This window comes from Balearica regulorum, chromosome 7 (genome assembly GCF_011004875.1).
Source record: "Balearica regulorum gibbericeps isolate bBalReg1 chromosome 7, bBalReg1.pri, whole genome shotgun sequence".
Taxonomy (NCBI): domain Eukaryota; kingdom Metazoa; phylum Chordata; class Aves; order Gruiformes; family Gruidae; genus Balearica; species Balearica regulorum.
This window is the reverse complement of record NC_046190.1, coordinates 14,482,925-14,503,189: the sequence shown is the minus strand read 5'-3', so window position 1 is coordinate 14,503,189 and position 20,265 is coordinate 14,482,925. Positions and strand designations below refer to the sequence as shown.

General features: G+C 49.0%; 3 protein-coding genes across 12 annotated transcripts in view; 1 reads left to right on the top strand and 2 right to left on the bottom strand.

Annotated features, from left to right (window-relative positions):
• The window catches only part of CNNM2 (cyclin and CBS domain divalent metal cation transport mediator 2), a 121,574-nt gene extending 109,524 nt beyond the window's left edge, over nt 1-12,050 (top strand). The window contains exons 6-8 of one of the 2 annotated variants that reach the window (XM_010309635.2): nt 770-835; nt 4,614-4,798; nt 6,982-12,050. In XM_010309635.2, coding sequence (XP_010307937.2) covers nt 770-835; nt 4,614-4,798; nt 6,982-7,191 — 461 coding nt within the window. In that variant the 3' untranslated portion in view covers nt 7,192-12,050. The remainder of the gene's footprint in view (nt 1-769; nt 836-4,613; nt 4,799-6,981) is intronic. The other variant, XM_075758010.1, reaches the window with a different exon arrangement.
• ATP5MK (ATP synthase membrane subunit k) overlaps nt 1-20,265 on the bottom strand; it is a 236,409-nt gene that overhangs the window by 90,779 nt on the left and 125,365 nt on the right. The window lies entirely within an intron of this gene.
• The window catches only part of NT5C2 (5'-nucleotidase, cytosolic II), a 62,226-nt gene continuing 60,348 nt past the window's right edge, over nt 18,388-20,265 (bottom strand). For all 8 annotated transcript variants that reach the window (XM_075758012.1, XM_075758016.1, XM_075758017.1 and 5 more), the window contains one exon: nt 18,388-20,152. In XM_075758012.1, the coding sequence (XP_075614127.1) occupies nt 19,901-20,152 (252 nt within the window). In that variant the 3' untranslated portion in view covers nt 18,388-19,900. The remainder of the gene's footprint in view (nt 20,153-20,265) is intronic.

The following is a 20,265-nucleotide window of genomic DNA, read 5'->3' as shown; positions in this document are numbered from 1 at the left end:
AGAATTTGTTTTATGACGTCTTGCAATATCCTGAGATTTCTGTTAGGATGAGGTCATAAAAATAGATTCGTGTTAATGTGTGTAGACAGGAAAGCTCAGTGAAAGTATAAGTCATTGCAGAACAACAGAAAACTGCTGCTCTTCTGTGTGTCCTAAAGTAAAGAGAGTAAAGCATTAAAAAACAAAACAACCCAAAAAATCAAAACCAAAACCCAAAAAACCCCAACAAAAGAGTGAAGCTTTTTTCTTTAACTACAGCTGGGGAGGGATTTGCAGTAATGATGAGCAGTGCAGTACCCATCCTGACAGGGATTAGCTGGCAGAATCACAGCCTCGCTTGACATTTTACTGAAAATTGGAAGAATTGGTTTTATTTTGTCTGACTCCCATAAGGAACAGCACCGGTGAAGCTTGCTGGCTTGTTTTAACTCTTTGCCTTCCAGTCTGGAGTGTGCACTGCTGCTCCTTTTGAACTATTTTAACACTGAGGTACCTTGATGGGCTGTTCTGTGCTGGATAACCATTCAAATTAGCAAGTGAAAATTGTTCATGTCACTGTAATTCCTTAGGCTTGTTTTTTGGTTTATTCCTAAAATTGTTTAATTGTCTTTTTTGGTTTTGCTTTTGTTTTAACCCTTTACTTTTTCACAATTGATTTGCACTTTTGGTTTTAGTTCTTCAGTGTGTGAACTGGCTCCTTTCCCTGTTGAGTGTGGATAGCTGCCACCTTTCTGGTCGTGATCTCATCCTTTTTCTCTCCCTCTTCTAGTTCCCTTGTCCCTGTCTCGTACCTTTGTTGTCAGCAGAACAGAATTGTTAGCAGCAGGTTCTCCAGGTAAATCCGCATGCTTCTATTTTCACCATTCTTGTGACTGCCCTGATGCCATAAAATGTCAGCTGCAGTCTGTATTTATCTGACCCCTTTGCTCGTTAGGGAGAAGTCCAGCACAGAGTTATGCCTCGCAGGTAGGTATCCTGAACTTTCATTTATGGTAACTGGTAGCAACAAGACACAGTCATCAAAATGGGAAGAACTAAGACGTTGAAGAAAATGTATTTGGTAATGTGTGCTTGTTCTTGTTTCTTATATGTACGCTGGTAGAAAATTAGGAGAGGAGATTTTTTAAGAGACGATATTTTCCCCGAGCTGAGGCTTAGAAATTTCTGAAGAAAATGCATTTGGCAGAGTAGAATGTCTGCTGCTAAACTGCCATAAAAGGAAAACTTCTTTAATGAAAGAATTCTTATATTCTCATACGGGTAAATTCTATGGTTTATATACAGTCTGGCCATTTCAATTCCTCAAAAGCTTTGAGCTTTCTGTCAGTGAGGTTAATGCTGCGGAGCAGCACAGTGATTTACTGAGTGGATGGATTTGCAATGGAATGTGCAAGAAGGTTGTGGGACCTCCGGTGGGGTTTTCTGGTTCCCATTTTGCTTAAGGCCTTTCCTTGCTGAATAACCAAGTTGACTGACACAGAAATCCCTTTGGAGAGCAGAGACCAAGGAGGGAACAAATTGGGCCAAAAAGAGCTCTGAGATGTCGTTGAGCGGTTGGAAATTGGGAAGGGTCAAGAACTGAGCTTTGCAGACACTGCATGCACAGAGTGGTTGAGAAAAATGGAAACCCACCAAGAAAGTCTGTAGGAAGAGCAGAATCCTAAAATAGTTTGGGCCACAGTGAACGTATTTCTTCCTTTTGAAGTTTTCTTTTTGAGATGAAATGTCTTTCCCTAGACCTAAAAGCAAACAAGATAATGATATGCATATTTAAGTGAAACATCTCCTAAACATTAATACATATCATGCGTTTCATAAACTTTCACCATCTGCTTCCTGCTTTTTTTCCCCCTCTTCTTTTTTCACTTTTGAAAATGTGTTTCACCATCAGTCCTTAAATTAGTCTCATGCACATTCCAAACAAACTACAGGTTGTTGCCCTGTAGGGGATTTTTTTCCTGCCCTGTTGAAGTTTCCTGCTGGTAAACTTCAAATAAGGGGGAGAAATTTAATCTTTCTTTAATTAAAGTACCTGATGGTTTTCTTTTAAACTCAGTAGCTTTGATTATCTTTTTTAGCTTGTTGGTTCTTTTGTTTTGCCAGGTCTTCTTTTTTCCCCCCCATTTTCTTTTCATTGCTAGAAATAAGTGTGCACTTTGCACATGCAGGTTGTTTCCAATATAAATGCCAAGCATATTTTCCTAGCTTTTCCCCCCAACTAAAAAAAATAAAATTAAAAAATCAATAATGGAAGATAATAATGGGAAGAATCTCCTTTGAAATGAACTGATATGGTAAGCCTGGTCACTATGACAATGTAGTACCAGTTTTGATGAAACTTGGACCTTCTGCTGGGTCCTTCTACAAAAGGATCTTGTTGTTTAACCCCAAATTCATCATGCAGTTGTATTGATGTGTATCTTGTGGTTTGTGCTCTTTATCCCCTGTATAGGAAGGTGAGGAGTGTGGGAAAACCTGGGTAGAAAAGATCTGTCCATATTTGGGCTGCCTGCTAGGTGGCTGGCAGGGAGCTGTTCTGCAAACATGGACCTGCCTGGTGTTCATCTTTCATCTGCCCTTTCTGTATCCTTCCCTCTTCATTAACTTCTCTTCTCCCTCCCTGATGTGTATGTCCAGAAGTGGTGTCCTTTCCCTCAGATTTTTAGTAATCATGCTTTTTTGGTCTGTCCTTTTGTTTCACCTGTCCCTTTTTTTTTTTTTTTTTTAAATATATGCTTTGTCACCTTGCTCTCTGTCCTTCTTTGTTTTTTATTAGTAATGTGCTGTGAGACCCCTGGTGAAAAGAAAGGACAAGTACAAGTCACACTCGTGTAAAGCTGTTCCAGATGGAAACCTTTATCCCAAGCAGCAGCGATGCTGTTCTTGTCACATACAGCCGTATTTTGTGTGTGCAGGTGGGAAAGACAGGACAAATTCACTCAGTTCCTTGTTCTCCAGTGGGAATTACAGCATCAAGCCCTGTGTGCAGATAGAGGTTTGGCTCCTGGCAGCAGTTATTGCAGACTGCTGTGGCTTTCAAGATGGTAATGGTATGGAGGAAAACCATGCAGGGCTCTGAGTGCTTCCCCCTAAGCCTGTACTTGGTGTTGCTATAGGGACCTGCACTAATTCCATAGTGCAGAAATGGCAGAAAAATTGCCAAGTCGTCAGAACCTGTATTTTTCTGTTCCCTTTTCTGAAATTGAAGGAAAGACAACACCAGAGGGATTTTAAGTGGGAAATAAAAACCAGGGCAATTCTGCCATGCATCTGGAAGCATCTGAAGTGTTAGGTTTAGGAAAGGCGGGATGCAGAGACGTAGAACAGGCTGTGTGATTGCAAGGGCAAGGAGACCTTATATTTATAGTGATTAAGTGGCAGAGGTAGGGTTGAATTTTAGGGAATTTTTTTTTTTTTTTTTAGAAATATGTTTATATATAGAAAAGTCTTTGAAAAAGAATTTGAAAAGCTTGCAAGTATACTGTTGCTGATTTTCTCAAAGAGGCTTTGTATCTTAAGATGATATGAAAATGATCTTTCAGCTGAGAATGGGGTGCTGAGTAGCATAGTTTACATCAAGTTTCAGTTTGGGCTGGCTGAATGAAATTTAACTGCACTAAGATCCAAAAATACACCAGTCCCGGAGACAGTTCTTTGATCAGTGTGTGCACCCAGGGAGAAGCCCACCTGCAGGAGGGCTTGGGATCTCTCTTAGGATGCATTTCTGCCCTCGTGTCTTCTGGGTCACGGTGTGGGTGGAAGCTAGGGATGCAAAATGTCCACGGCTTGCTGAAAGAACTGTGGCTGATTGCACTCGCAGGGGACAGCTGCGAGGTTTTCAAGTGAAACCCTGCAGTGCTTAAAGGCCAGTGATGGAAAATCACATCTCTAGTTTACTCCTTTCCTGTATACAGATTTTTCTCTGTAGCATGGACTGTTTTCCCTGTTTTGCTGGCTGGCATGTACCACATGGAGCTTGCTCTCCTTCATTGAGGCTTTGCCCCCTCATGCACTGGGAGGTACTAGAGGAAGTGTTGAAGTAATCATCACGTGGACTGCACTCTGCTCCACGGAGGACTCTATCACCATTATGATTTTGAAAATGTCTGCTGTAACTCAGGGAACAAGGCATATGTAGGTACCAGGTGGAATAAAAGGGGGTAAGGGTTAGCTGGGACTGACTGTGGATGAAAGGTCTGGTATGGAGTTATGATTATAAATCATAAAAAAAAAAAAAAAGTCTATTAAGCATGGTCTGACTGTCAAGGGCTCCTGTAAGGGAGCCTTGGGAGGTTACCTTCTTCAGGTGGTTACCACTCAGCAGCTGAAGTGCTGTGACCGGCTGTGCACAGGGCATGCCCATTGCAGCATAAGCAAACCCAGGTTTGTTTAAGGCATACTCAGTGATGTTGGCTACCAGCTCTTGACTCAAAATGTACTCTTTTTCAGGGTAATTTGGTTGTTTAGCTGCATGTGTAGTTGTGAGCGGATTAAGTATTTGCGGTTCTTTTGTGCTACATTGTGCTTTATTATGTCCCTTTGAAACTGGTGACTTTAAATATTTTCTACTTTAATTAGAATTAAGAAATCTCTCACTCTTGCCTGTTTCTCAGCTGAAAACAAGTCTCCACCTCGGCCCTGCGGCTTGAATCACTCAGACTCTTTAAACCGAAGTGATCGCATCGATGCAGTGACACCAACGTTAGGGAGCAGCAACAACCAGCTGAACGCATCTTTCCTCCAAGTGTATGTTCCGGACTACTCAGTGAAAGCACTCACAGACATTCAGTTTGTCAAGGTAGGAAAAAAGCTGGAAAGACCCCACTGGAAAGCTGGGCTTGGCTGGTAGGATGGAGAGCCTGGGGAAGGGAGGTCCCTCTAGATTGCTCTGTGAGTAAATAGGATTATGAAAGCAGCCATTTAAAAATCACTTTAAATTACTTTTTCCCAATATCTGCTGTCCATTGATTTGTCTTCACTGTTCCTTTTGTTTAGGCTTGTAAGTAGATTGGTCACATAAGTTTCTGGATTTTAGGTCCCTCGAGGAAGATTATAGAAAATAACCTCTCTCTGCTTTTAGTCATGAAAGACATATCCTTGTGAAGCCTTTGGAGCCATCCGAAATGGAGACCCTTCATTATCAGACAGTGTCCTTTTCCTAAAGGATGAGACATTTTCTGTTGGTTGCAGTTTTTATTCACTTTTGATTTTGGTTTCAGTTTGGGGTTCTTGATCTTACTTTCCGACTTGTCATCCTTCTTCTGCTTGGAGAAGTCTTGGACATTTCTCTTTATCTTAACTTCACATGTTAGGCTAATGTCTCATACTACCAGTGAGTTGCTGCATGGATACAGCTCTGTCCCCCAGCATGGTGCATCCCACGCTGAAATGTGTGCGAGTCCTGTGGGATAGGAAATCTAGCTGAGCTGAGGAACAGCTAATGCTGGCAGCAATTCCAGCCCAGCTGGGAGTCCAGGGAAGCTGATGTCCCATGGCCAGAAGTTGACCTTGATGCTTTTCTTAAATTAAATGCACGTTCACAGTTTCTTTGTATGCAACTCCAATGATTTGTGAACTCAACTCCTGTCAAAGTTAATTCAATATGAAGAATGTGGAATAGAGTAGAAATGCTAGAATGCTAAATCGAGTATTCCATAGCCAAATTTTTAAAAGGAGAGCACAGTCTTGCATTCAAAACTTGACAGAAGCAAGTGTACTGGTCAACGGTTCAAGCCTTCAAGGTTTAGATCAGTAAGTATTTATCATTGGGCTAGTGATTCTCACTACAGATTTCAATGGCTAATGTGCTGTACAGAGCAGCTGCTCATAGTATGCTGGTTTATGTGGAGTCCTTCGAGCTCTCACTGTGTTCATACTAATGAATGCTAAACTGTCTGGTGTCTCTGCACTCAGACTTGTGCACCTCTCTTTGCATCACTCTGCTTTACACATAGGACAGAGTACTTAGCATTAGTGTTTTCACTGTGCCACATGGGCATTTATTGAATTAATGTAATCCGGGGTTGTGACCTGCTCGTGCATGTTTGGATTTTGCTTTTGGAGTTGCGATCTGCTCCATCTGATTCTCCATTTCCAGTCCCTCTCTTGCATTGCAACTGAAACTTAGGGTTTTCTAAAAGTCTTGTTTCAGCTCTTATAGCTTCCTGCCTGCTGAGATAACCCACCACTGTTGTAGCACACGGGGCTGCCAGTGCACGTGCATCCTGCTGCCTGTCCTGGCTGAGAAGGCTGACCCGGAGGAGTTTACGGGGCTGGTTGCTCGTGGCTCCAGGAGGAATTCTCCCCGCTACCACAATATGCAGATACATGGGGCTATAGGCTTCCTTGCCTCTGGGGCATGGTGGGCAGTAACACTCTGCTCTAGGCCAGCTCCTGTCATGGCTGTTCTGCTGAGTGCAGCCAGCTCTTGCACAGACCAGTGGAAGACTTCAGGGGTTGCTAATTTGGACTCATCTCTATGGAGATCTCAGTCTTTATTCTAGAATCAAATGTCCTTATGTATCAGAATAAGGCTCCTGCTGCATTTGCTGGCCTAGACAAGAGCGGTAATGCTTGTACTCTCTGACTCTTTAGGGACTCTTAGAGCCTCACCAGGAGCTCGCTGAAGTTGGGAGAAAGGCTTCACTGAACTCTGGTTCAGGCCCTAAAAATGTGCATGGTTAGAAGGAAATGGAGATCTGATTTAAAAATCTCTACGTAGGAATAAATCCCTGCCTTTGAACAGCATGGTGATCGCACAGCTCTGTGCTTCCACCCCGTCTGGAAATGTCGCCATGCTGTGGTGTTGAGTTGGGATGCTCTAGGCTTGCAAAGCGCAGAGATATTTTATAGAAACAGGTAAAAAGGGGTTGAAGTGTGATCAGCTGGAAAGGGAGGGCATTTTGTTTTCTCAGCGTGTCCCACAGGAGACACAAAAGTGTGACTGGCTGTTTTTGTTCCTTCCTTCTGTTACTGGAGCAGATCTCAAGACAGCAGTACCAAAATGCCCTGATGGCATCCCGGATGGACAAAACACCTCAGTCCTCGGACAGTGAAAACACTAAAATCGAACTGACTCTTACGGAGCTGCATGACGGTTTGCCGGACGAGACAGCAAACCTGCTGAACGAACAGAACTGTGTGACTCACAACAAGCCCAACCACAGTATGCACAGTGAAGGAGCCATCTAGGAGCTGACTCCCCACAACCCACCCATCCCATCTCCTCAGCAGGACCAGCCCTCGCTCCTTCCTGCCTCGTCCCCGAGTGTGAACACCATTAGTACGTGCTTGCAACACTGTGCTGCATCCAGTGTTCTGAGACCAAAGACTTTTGCGTCCATTCTGGGAGCAGAAGAGGAAGAAACAGGAAGAAAGGAGCAAAGAGCAAGAGAGACTAAAGCCCCAAGCATACTTTGGGAATGGTGAGCCACCCTTGAGAACGATGAAAATACTTCTTGCAAAGTAGAATCATGTTTATTTTTTATCTGTATTTTTGATCCTTGTTGGGTTTTTCCTCCTCAAACACATATGGAGAAGTTTAAAAGCTCCTCCAGTTATTTTTTCAAGAGAGATCATGTTTTTAAAAAGTATTTTGCAGAGTTTTAAATTGTTTCTGTCCCTCCCAAACCTCAAATGGGCTCTGTCGTGGTTTTGTGAATTGGCTCCAATGTTCTTATGCCTCTTTTCACCCCTCTCTGGTCCTTTTTGTTGCCCTGTTGAAGAGGTTGGTAACTGGTACTTGTATGTTTTTTGTGTCGTAAGAATGAGTAAACTTCAAGGAACCTCTGGTTTCAGCCACCTGGAGGGCCAAGGGATTAGTATTATTATGTTCTTCCAGTTAAGTTTCAGGGAAGGAGTGGTTACTTTGGTATTTAATGATCTCTCAAATTTCAGAAGGTTTCTTTGTAAAACAGGCAAAAGCATTGTTACACTTACAGTTTTGTAACCTCCAAAAACTTTGTGTATGTTGAAGATGATACTGGGGGGGGGGGGGGGAAGGAGTTAATTAGCAAAACTGCAGTCTCATGAAGTGAAAGCCAGGTGTAATTTTCCATAGTGAAGTAACTGGGTGATTTTTTTATTGATGTTCCTGACAATTGCATGGTGAAGTAATGTGTGCACCCCAAAATGACAAGCTTTTAAGTGCTCACATGCTGTAGCAGTCTGCGCACCGTTACCTTGGCCAGAGCAGATGTGCAATCTTTGCTAAATAACAGAGAACATCAGTCCCTGCCCCCCCCCCTCAAACTCTAGTATTAACACAAAAGATGCTGCTACAATTATGCCCAAAGTACATCCTCCAGGTGACAGTAAACCTCTGCCAGTGCAAGGATGGGCTCTGCTGGGGAGTTGGGACCATCCTCTCCTCTCCAAGAACTGACAAAACTTTCCAGACGCGAGTGTATTGCACTTCAGGGATTTGGAGAGGTTCATTTCCAGGCTGTTCCCAGCCACATTCTTTCCTTTGAGTGGATTTAGTGCATTTCCTTCTCTCTTGCCTGTTTTAACAGCCATTTTAGGGATTACCATGGTAGCAGAGCAGAGAGCCTCCCACCCAGCTGCTGCTAGTGCAGGGCACCCTGCATTGGGCAGCAGAAACCAATTCCTCCACCCCAAAAACCTAAATGCAGACTGGGTGCAAGCAAGAGGCACCCCGTGACAGTTGTGCATCACACATTGCCCACTCCCACAGATGGAGTCTGAGTCCTCAAATGAAAACCATAAAAATTCGTGTCCCCCCTCTGATCCTCTCCCCTTCCTGTGCTGTCTCAAACAAAATGTGAACATTGCCCTTGGTATCTGGAGTGATTAATAAATCAGGCATTGTGGTTTCTCTGTTTCGAGACCCTTCCATGGCCCCTGGCTATGTAGCATTTCCTTTCCTTTCTTTACACCCAGATAATCTCATCTGACCCTCAAAGAAGCCCCCAGCCCCAAATGCAACTGCCAGAGCTCCCCGTGCCTGCATGCCTGCCCCATCTCTCCTGCTCGCGGGCTGGGGAAGGCACTTGCCACAAGTTCCCACGGTCCGTCTTTGCGAATGGTGGCTAGAAAGGTGCAATATTTTGCTGCAGGATCTCCCCACGGGAAATTGGAGTGCGCGGTGTCAGAGCTGATTGGGTCTGTGTGTGTCTCTCCTCCTGTCTTTCAGCTTCAGAAAGCAGCCCTAACTTTTGCTGTCGTCCTGATGGGAAAGGTGCACTTTTCCCTTGGAACCACCCGTGAGGATGAAGTCCCCACAAGGGGGCATAGAAATTGCACAGTATCTAACTTGTGCACCCAGTGAAGAGGAAACGGGACCCCAAAGCCTTACTTTCACATTTAGCTTTTTATTAACTTTGAGTCCCATCTAAAAGTGTTTCCGTGGTCTCCATCCTGGCTCCAATATGCACCAGCCTGCCACTGCCAATAGCATACGGCTCAGCGTCGGCACAGGCTGACCTGAACCCTGCTGGTTCCTGGAGAACTGCCAATATTGCACCTTTCTTGCAAAGCAAAATGTTGAGATGTTACAGCGTTTGCCCTCAGCGAGGGACTTGCCTCACCAGTTTTTATCTAGTGTTGCTGAATGTAAAAGTTTGTCAGAAGTGTTTGACACGGTGGTGAACTTGAGATGCAGTATCCATTTTGTCAAACCTGCCGAAGGAGAGGAGGCTTGAGTCAAGGCAGCTCTCTCTCTGGGATGAGGTTGCTTGCTGGATCTGACTTCTGCTTCTTATGGCAGGTTATGGATTTGTTTCAGTATCTCTTTCCCTTAAAAAAAAAAAAAGGGGGGGGGGCAAAAAAAAAAGCACCAATTTTTCCAACCAAAGCCATGTGATCCCAAAGCAAATACCTCCTGCTTCTGCCCATGCTGCACTGTTCCAAAATTTGCAGGCGATTTTTTGCATGACTGTTTTTCATCATTTGTACAGATCCAATAATGGAAAGTGAAATAATTTCCATAAAAATAGTTGATTATAGATGTGTTTCATATGGAAAATATGTACCTGACCCAGAGGGGTTAGGAGCTGCTACTACTAATTAGCTTGAAGAGCAAAGCATGATCCTCTCCCTGGAGGGGAAAAAATCCAGTCTCCCTGTTCTCAGGGTATTTACAGTTTCACTGTTTAACAAATGCAAGGGGTTCCCAGCCCTCGTGGTGGGAACCATCACAAGCAGCGGAGCCCGGCAGCCAGTTCAGGATCACTTCTGAGCCTCCGGACGGCGTTTGCTGGTGCCGGGGCTTGGCTCTCCCGACTGCAGTGGAGATGCTGTGGCATCTGAGTCTGTGCCCTTGCAGGGGGTGTCCTGCCAGAGCAGGTCTGCTTTCTCTGCCTCGCTGGCTGCCCGCCTGCATTCAGATGGGCTCAGATGCCAGATGCCGTGTCGCAGTGCCATAAGGATGCGTGGCAGGCTGCTGGTCATTGCCGTGGCACAGGGCACCAGCTGGTGGCTTTGGGAATCATTGGACTTGACCTCAGACCTCGGCAAGGCTTTGACTCGTAGAAAGGATACTGCATCTTCCTATGTCAACTCCTACTGCCGCCTTTGTTCCCCTCGTCCGTCTGCCTCTGGGTGCAGGCAGAGGGGTGGACGATGGCCTGTTGGCTGGGGGAAGCTGGGAGGGCATCTAGCCATGGTTTCTACTGTCAATACAATTTTGCACAAGAGTTCTTTGAAGTGAGGTTTTCAACACTAATATCTTAAATGCACAACTGTGAATTATAACTTTTACACTCCTGTTGGTTGAATTTCCTTTAAATGAAATGAACCTGAATCTGTTGTAACTATGATTTTATTTTTTTTTAAATTCTGTGTATTGCCAAATCTTTGTAAAGAGTGAAGGAATGTTCTTGCTTTCCAATGAGAATCTTTCTCCAAACAAGACTGACTCTGGTGACGTGGAGATCATACGAAGCACACTAGTTCTGAGTGGAGAGGGGCTCAGGGTGGGCTAGGCAAACCAACCTCGGCCTCTCTGTAGACCCCAAGATCAGACCCTCCAGAGTTTACAAAGTGCTTGTTGTTTTATTCCAAGCTTGTCCACTCCTTGAAACCCCTGTGCTGCTGAAGGCTGCTGCCCTGGAGGAGCTCAGGATGGGGTATCCCGCAGAGGGACGAGGGGTGCTGGCAGGGTGTCTGGGCTGGCCTGGGAGCAGGGGCCCCGAGGCTGGCGTGGCAGGACAAGGTGCTTCTCCCATTCAGTTGCACCAGCAGAGTGAGCTCCACGGGGCAGGTCCTTCCACCTCTCTCCTTTTCTGCTCCAAACCTGTAGTCGAGTGTAGTTCCCCCTCATGCTCTTTTTGTCCCCATGCACACTTCTGCTCTGGACTGAGCAGGATGGGATGATGCTGAGACCTGTGCGGGGCAGCTGGAGGTGGAGCTGGCTGCTCAAGGCTTGCAGTTCCCTGTTGGAAGAGAGGTCAGCCACTCATTCACATTTTGCTCACTGTTCTGTTCCTCCTCTCTCCTCCTGGACTTACTCCCCTTTCCCGCACTGCAGGGTTGGGGGTTTTTTTGGTTTTTTTTCTTCTTTTCTTTAAGTGCCTTTTTGTGTGGGTGGAGCTGGTGAGAGTAGGAGTCTCAGGGTATGGCCCTTTGCACTCACCTCAGACCTGGAGAAAGCTCAGGGGGAGCAGGGCGAGTTGCCCACGATGGCCCACAGACATCACCCATTGCTGCTTCTCAGCCTTCAGAGCCCAGCTCGGATGAGGATGAGATTTTGGCACTGCTGGTGTCAGGCTCTGGCTCAAATCAGCTCAAAGAAAACCAAAGAGGTAGCTTTGTGCAAGGGGCTGCTCGGGCAGCGGTGGTGCTTCCTGTGATCTCTGCAGAGCTCAGCCGAGGGGCGTGGGGGTGTGGATGGCAGAGAGCAGCGCTGTCTCCTCACGAACATCCTGTGTAAGTATCCTACGTGATGGAGAACACAGCCACGTTCTCCAGGACCCCTTGGAACCTGCATCTTCCTTGTGCTGAAATACACTGTCTATAGAAATCATTCCCACGTGAGAGATGTACCATATTTTATATGATATCTAATACACACATCTGTGGTTTTAAAACTAGTACCTGTGTACCAGTTGTCAAGTTATCCAGTGTCTGGATTACCAGTAGAAAACTGGGGCTGGGAGGTGGGGAATGATGCAGCAGAGAGTACCTCTTGTTGTGATGCTAACTTGAGGCTTCATCCCAAAGGTGTCCAACCAATGTTGAGGGGTTCCTGTGTTCGTACTGTGCGCTGCCATGTGCAAAGTTGGCGCAGAGCAGAAAACCAGCACAGCTGAAAAGGCTCCGTGTGATACGGACCCGGACTTGCTGCCCGCCCCGCTGCCTGGCTCTGCACCGGGGCTCCAAATAGACCCAGATCACTGCCTGGTCCTTGGATACTGAGGGTTGGTTCAGCCCAACAGCAAAATGACGAGCTTAATTAACATGATGGAAAGCCAGGCATCTTTTCAGGGCACAGAGGAGAGAGCAGCCTTCATCCTGACTCGACCAGCAGCGAGGACAAGCTGTACACTACAAGCTGGGCTGGGAAGCTGCCCTCATCCCTGCTCTGTTGTTATACTTGGTCCATCAGTTGTAGGTCTTTTGTTGGTGCCATCTCTGTGGTGATACTGGCCTCACTCCCATGTGTTGGCAGCACAGGGGACTTGGAGACATCCACAGCTTCCCACCAAGCCCTGCAGTCAGTCCTGCTCAGTGTCTTGTTCTTGTCCTGGAGCCTGGCTTCACGCTGGGTTGCGTTCCTCCATGCTCAGTTTCACAGCTGTGTTCTTGAGGCCATGTCCAGGTGAGGGGAAGCTGTTGCCGCGGGTCCAAGGCGGTATGGTTGAGCTTTTCGGTCTGGTTGTGCATATTTGCTGTTCCATTAGAAGCCGGATGCTGAACCTGGGGAGGCCAGAGTATTCCCTAGGAGAAAGCCTGGGATACCAGATTATCCTAGCACCCTTTCCTGAGCTGCAGGGATGGGAAGGGGGTGCCGGAAAGCTGCCTCAAGCCCGTGGCACGGTACAGGTGGCAGAGGGAGGTGTTTCACAGACTGGTAGTGCTGAAGTCGGTCAGAGTGACATCTTGTTCTCATTATCCTGAAGTCAGGTTCTGTAGTGGTTCTGCACCTTGGAAATACGGTACTCAAAGCTGCTGGTTGTCTGTCTCCAGCTGCAAAACATCTTTCTGCTCTCTCTTGAGGTTTCTCCTTCAGGCCCTGTTTTTCTGTAAGCAGGGCCAATTGCTGGGATCCTGCAGAGGACGGTGCCCTGGCTGCTCTCACCCCTCCAGTGCAGATTTCTGGCTGGTGAAGTGCTCGATGTCTAATCCTCCCCCCAGCAGGAGAGGTTGGGCCGTTCTCAACAGAAACTGCCTGTCACAGAGCCGGGCTTGAGGTTTGTCAGCTGTCGTGAGCCAAACAAGCGCTGGAAACATGCAAAGGCTGCAGGCAGCTCCGATGCTCCAGAGGTGGATTTGGTGTCTCTGTTGTCTTCTCCTCTTGGCAGCGGTGCGCAGGTGGTTGATAGCCAGGTTTGTTGGGGAGGAAGGGCTCGTCCCAGCATTTAGTGCTTGACGGAGCAGGCTAGCATCCCATTTCAACTGTTTGGAGACCACAGAGCTTTATAAAAGGAGGTGGTGTTTTATCCTCTGGGCATCACTGTTGAACTAAATCCTTCCGCATTCAAGTGAGAAACTTGCAGGTGCCAGATAAGTAGCCTGGATCATAGGCCTTTAGTGGGAAGTGCCAATAGTGAATGCATGCCTTCTGGATTCCCCCAAAGAGCAATGTGGGAGCTCCTCTGGTCGCAGAAGTGACAGACTGGTCGGGCCTAGATCAGCTCTAGTGTCGTCCCTTTAAAGTCTCAGGTCCCGGAAGGCTGGGCTGGGTTGGTTTGGCCGGCGGGTTTTTACCCAGGGTACGTGCTCTGTCCTTCTGCATCGTGCTGGCTTGGATTCAGCAAGGTGGCTTTCTGGGGCTGCTGCTCTCGCATCGGCCGTGGCCGTTCCTCTGCTCTTCTCGCTATAGTTTGGCTGAGTGTTCAGGAAGGCAAGAGAAGGAGGTACAGCAGGCAGGAATGGGCAATGCTGCAGCCGTCCTGGCTTCATTTGTCACGCTAAGGGTAGGAGATGGTGCTCAAGGGACTCTGCCTTCTTTGCAGACCACATGAAATTTGGAGGGTGGAGACCCACCAGGACCCCAGCACCAGTGCTCTGGTCCCATTTGATCCATGTTCTCCTGAGCACAAGTGTGGCTTATGAGCGGTTCAGGGTCGGGCCCTGCTGAGGGACCTCAGAGCTCTTGACGTGTCCTTGCTCTAGCATGTGGAGCTGCAGAGCCAACCTCGATACCCGCATCATGGGGCAGGCGCCCGGATGCCAAACACATAGAACCTGAAAACCCAAATCCTTGAGAAGCATTCCTGGCAGCCGTGAGCAGCTGGTGCTCGGCAGCTGGAGGTCTCACACCAAACCTTTCTCCTCCAGTTGGGTCCTTCCCACCTGCCCCAAGCCTCCTCCCGGCCACTGCTGCCTCGGCCTCCCCCCGCTCAGAAGCGTGGCAGCTCGCCCTTCGCGGTGCGTTTTCCTGGCTGTCTGAACCCGCTCAGCCACTCCAGCCAGCTCTTCCCTGTGTCTTATTTGCCATCGTCCGTGATCTTTGCGAATTGTATCATATTGTACATGACTTCGGGTTTCCAGAGTTGTAGTATTCTGACTACAGTATTTCCATGTGTGTACATAAACCTGAATAAGCACAAATGAAATCCTGAATGAAGTGTATACGTTTCATATACTGATTGTCATACGAATGAATTTTATAATTATTCCAATTTTGTTGTAGATTTTCAATCTTTCCTATTTATTTTGTACCAGATTTATTTGTATATTTTGTGATTTTGTTTAAAAGCGTTTTGTTTATTTCTATTCTTTTTAGATAAATGATGATTTTTTTTCTGTTGAACATTCCAGTTTATGCATTTTTCCCTCCTCCATGCTCCCCCCTCATTTCCAAGGGATGGATTTTGGCATGCGGGTGGTGGGGCTGATGTCGGTGATCCCAGACCCAGATCTCTGCTGTTGGCACATCACCGGTCTTTAATCTCTATTTCAGCTGTCAAGAGTCATGGAGAGGCCAGATCCTGTTCCCCCTAGAGCCAGGTCTTGCTCTTTGTTTTGGTGGGTCTGGGCCTGTAAGTCCTTGAGCCAGGGAGGGCTGTGCTGGTGGTTTTGCTGACCCGGAGCTGGGAAGCTGGTGGCAATGGCAAGCAGCTGACTTTCTGAAGTTCCCTCAAGCACGAGGGTCTTTTTCTTCCACTAATAAAACCCCCTTACTTACAACCTGCTCTCCATATATCATGTTTGTTTGTCCGGGAACGTAGATGCTGTCTCTCTCTCTGTCCAGCTGTAGTGTGTGTTCCTGCCAGGCAGTGCGTGACTGGGGGTCGCCAGCGAGGGACACAGCTGGCGGTGAGGGTGGCTCTGTTGGATGGGAGTCGCTGGTGGAGCAAGTCTGTCCGTCCCCCCATGTTAGGTGCTGCTGCCTGCTCCCCTGTTGTTGGGACTTCGGCCGCAGAGTTCTGGAGAGCCTGCAGCGATAGAGACGAATTTCTGCCCAGCATCACTTCCAGCTCCGGCGGAGGAATAGTTGACCCTTTCCTGCGTGCCAGACACAACTGCACCGTGCGCCCACTTTGTGCTTCTGCCATCCCTCAACCCCTGTCTTCCTCGCAGCCATTTCAGCCAGCTGTTCTCCCTGCACTGGGCTTTCTTCCTCACTCAGCTCTTGAGCCACTAAATCCTGGATTAGCGACTTGGGCAGTGGCTGCTCAAGCCTTGTGGGGGGTTTTGCTGCAGCCAGTGCAGCCTCTGTCCCTGTTCTGTGCTGCAGGGTGGCCCCATCCCCCTGGACCTTGCTCCCCAAGGTCGCATCAGCAGGACAGGGGAAATTCTGCTCCCCTGCAGGTGCCTGTCCCTGGCAGCAGGTGGAGCATGGTGGGATGCTGCAAACAGGATGTAAGTAGAATTAACGTGAAGGCAGAGTTCTGGGCTGGCTCTTGATGGTGAAGAGCAGCGGGAAGGAGGAGCAGGGCAGGAGAGCCCAGGGCTCCTTGGAATGGAGGGTCCAGGCTGTGCTGTGGTAGCAGGGCAGGAGCAATGCCTGAGGCAAAGTCCGCTACCCCTGGGGCTCTGTGTGGCTGGGCCAGCTCTCACGTACTGTGAGTCACGCTCAAGGTCACCTTTTGTACCCACAGGTTGTTAAGTCCTGGCAGACCATTTGCCGCCCCCCCCCCCCCCCCACTGCTGCACAGCTCTGAGTGCCTGGCCAGCCCTGTGCTCCTGCCGCACGCTCTGCAGCCCAGCAGGCCCCAGGGCCATTCTGCTGGATGTGAGCACCCTTGTGCAGGGCCAGGGTGGGCTGGTGGCTCTGGACCTACAAAATTGCCTTGTCACTGTATGCAGCAGGTGGCCAGGGCTTCGGGTGCCAAGGTTGCACTAGCTGCTGCTCAGGGACTGGCACAGGGCTTTGCACCCTCCGGCGTGGTTAGGCATAGTCTGAGACTGGTTTTTGTGCTTCAGCTGCAGTGGCCTCACTCCCCGCTGAGAGAGGAGATGGTGAAGAGGAGCTGGGAGCACCTCTAGTTAGTTTGCCCCATTCAGAAGGACTTGCTGGTGGTGCCCAACACAAAATGGCTGCAGGGCTGTGGCAAAGGGCAGAGCGAGCCTTGGGCTCCTGCCCTGATGATCGCGTTTGCTTGGTGCAGCCACTGTGAGTCCCCTCCAGCTCCGCGGAGGCCTGAGGGCAGGCGTGTAGTGCTGGAGAAAGTGGTAGAAACTAGAAATCAGGTCAGCGAGAGCTCAGGGCAGGGTTGAGGCCTGTCCCAGTGCTCACCTTGCTTCCGACAGGCTTTTGCTGCAGGTGGCCGGTGGGCAACAGCCCATCCTGTGAGGCGGGGAACAGGCTGGGAGGAGAGTGGCAGGAGCCCAGCAGCAGCTGCGGCTCATGATGGCTTTTCCTGGGCAGGCTGCAGAGCTGGTCAGCGATGGCAGTACTGCCAGGAGACAGTGGTACTGCCAGGCCACCAGCTTCCTGGGAGCGGCAGCTGGTGCAGGCAGCTGCCTGCCAGAGGTGTGGGCTAGAAAACTGGGCTGTGGCCATGTCCCCTGTGCCAGCTGGGGCAAGAGGCTTCACCCTGGTTCTCGCTTGGTGGTTTCTCAGCGCAGCACCGTCTCGCAGCCAGCACAGGCTGGGCAGAGTGGCACAAGATGGGGCAGTGAACAGTGCCCGGGTGTCTGTCAGGCTCTGCCCACTGCTTTCCCACCATCAAGTGAGGGCCAAATACTTTCCATTGCTCCGGCCTTGAAGTCTTCTCCCCATCGCAGTCAGAAATAGTCCTGGGCTGGGAGTGAGCTATTTGCGGTGATCTGTTAGGAAGGAGGAATGTGCAGAGCTCCCCAGACCTCCCTTCTCGCAGCTGCATGCCCTCCCCAGCTGCTGAGCTAAAGCTTAAAAAATTCAAGTGGCTATACTTGGAGAAATGAGGTTTAAACATAGCAAAGACCAGCATGGCCTTTCGTGAAAGGGCTCAGGAACCGCTCCCTCACACCCTTCCTGCAGCCAACCTCGCATTAGCTGCTCTCCAGACCCCAAAATCATGGGGTCAAGGACCCAGTGCTGGGTTTGGGGTGTTTAGTAATCTCCAAAGTGTCAGGTGTTGATTGTTGGCCACCATCTGCAGCCATTTAGTGTCATTTTTCTGTTTGGCACTTTGGGCCCTGGGTACTGAATAGCCTTCTGTGGTAGCTCTCGTGGCGGGGCCTCGTCTGGTCTGGTTCGGGTGATATAAGGGGGGTGTTTATAGGCGAGGGCTGAGCACAGCAGTTGGCTGTCCCCCTTGGCAGGGTGCAGGGTACATACAGCCTTGGGCTAGGTCAGCCGGTGCCATCGCTGTGCAGCACTGACCTTCCCCGGGGAGTTGTCTCTAACCAGGTTTGCAGCTCCAGGTGAGCATGGGCTGTGCTGTGCCACCACGGGCATGGGTCACGCACGGTGGGGAGTGGCCCTTGGTAGTGCCTGTGTCAAAGAGCCCTGGAAAGGGGCAGGGTTGGAGGTAGTGGCAGGGTGGGGGTGTTGCCCTATCCGCCATGGAAAAGCCCCTCCTCTCTCTGAATCCAGGCCAAACAAAAGCCTCATTTGCCCATCACTTCCTGCCCACCTGCTCCCCAGACAAGCCCTTAGAGCCAGATCCACAGCCACTGCTCAGCAATGCTTCACGCACAACCATTTCCCAGAGACGTTTTTCCCTCTTCCTCAGCCCCCTGTCCCAATGGGACCCCACAGACCAGTCCCAGCTCTCCCTGCCACCTCCAGCGCAGCCCTCATCATCTCAGCGATGTGCCACAAAGCATCAGGCATTTCTTAGAAACATCATTTATTGACTTGAACTGCCACTACAGCAGCAGCATTTCCTGCTCAGATGTTGGTGGTGTGGGTGTGTTTTATTTGTTTGGTTTTGTTTTTTTTAAAATTTTTCTCCTAAAGTACTTTATAATGGAAAAAAAAAAAAGAAAAAAAAAGATTAAATGGTACTGAAACAACAGTCAAATTCATTACGAGAGGGCCCTCATTGTAATCCCTTCACAGCGAACGGCACAGGCTGGAGTAAGGGTAGCATGCATCTGTGCTACGGAGGAAAACACAGGGCATTGCTGCTCAGCCGCATGCTGGCCCCACGCCTTCCCTGGGCTGACTTTCGGGTACACGGACCACTTGCCCGTCCCTGTGGGGCACCCCCCATCCCTCCGCAGCAGCCTGCAGCCATCACCCTCCTTGGCCAGGGACGCAGCCTTGCCCACCACAACCTGCCATGAGGGTCCGCTTGCTCCAGGCCAAAGACAAGAGCAGCTGCCAGCCGGACTGGCGTTTCCCAGCTCCCACTGCGGGGCTGGCCCTGTGGCACGTGCTGTTTCCGAGCTTAGGGCAGACACTCGTGGCCCACAGCACCCTGGAATAACAGGCCCTCTCACTCCAGATGGCGGCTGCATTTGTCTTTGGGACGCTTCACTTTCTTAAAGCTGAGCAGACAGAAAGGCCAGTAGTAGGCAGTAGGAAAACAAACCGACTAATGTAATGCTAAAGCATCTGGGTTAATATTTACTGCTGAAACTACAGGAGTTGAGAACACAGTGTGCGGCTCAGCTGTTTGAGAAATGCGTCGGATATCATGCATCACATGCCGATGATGAAAGAGAGCTTTGAAACACTGGGAGAGGACAACAAGCGTCTACAAGCCGAAATGTGTACAGCTGCAGCTATGCAAGAGCTGGAATTCCACCGCCATCCATGATGGCTGGAGGAATCGAACCACTTAGAGAAACGCACGCCAAGCAGAGGGTAAACTGAGTGCTGGAAGCCGCAGCAACACCCTGGCTAACATGGGGAGGGGGCAGGTTGTAACCCAGAAGCAGAGGGCTAAGGGCAGCAACCTGACGGGCAGGAGGATTTGGATCATTTTGTCTCCTGCAGGCCCCAGCACATCCCTTCCTTCTCCACAGCGAATGTAACAAATGGCAAAAACCGTTCACAGGACACTGTTCAAATGAAACCACCATGGGAAAGGGAGAAACATGCAGCCTCCTTAAATGAAATGGGAGCAGCATGACAGCACAGGCGGGCAGTCCAATCTGAATGCACCACCCAGACAGACTCCATCAGCTTTTTTTGAACCGTCTGCAAAACTGAAAACAAGGGTCGCCTCCTAATTAGTGTTAATTGGTTAAAAGTTTCTGGACACTTTCAAAATGTGCCTTTGCAAGAATCACACCCCCTCCCCCCAACCCATCACCCCAAGGGCCCCAACAAAGGAATCTGCTCCTGATCACTGCTAGAGTCACGGTTCATCTTCAGAGAAGCTTTGCTTTTTCCTTCTTATTCCTCTTCCTCCTCTTCTTCCTCCTCTTCCTCTTCCTCATCATCATCTTCATCATGGCAATGTGTGATTTCCTGTGGTGCCTGGGGGAAGAGGTTGGGCGGTTTGATCTCACTGATGGAACGGGTCAGTTGATGCCGCTTGTAGTCAGAATCTTTAAAATCCACTGAGGTGCGATTGCGCGTGGCCATCGGTGACTCCTTCTCATTGATGTCGACGTGCGTGTGCTCCACTGTGGACTCGTGTGGCATCTACATATGTAAGAGAGAGAGAGGGGGGGGGATGGACAAGGGGTGACTCAGTGCCAGGGTATCTCCCTGAGACAGATGGAGAGCAAACCCCAGAACATGACCCTTTGGCCCAC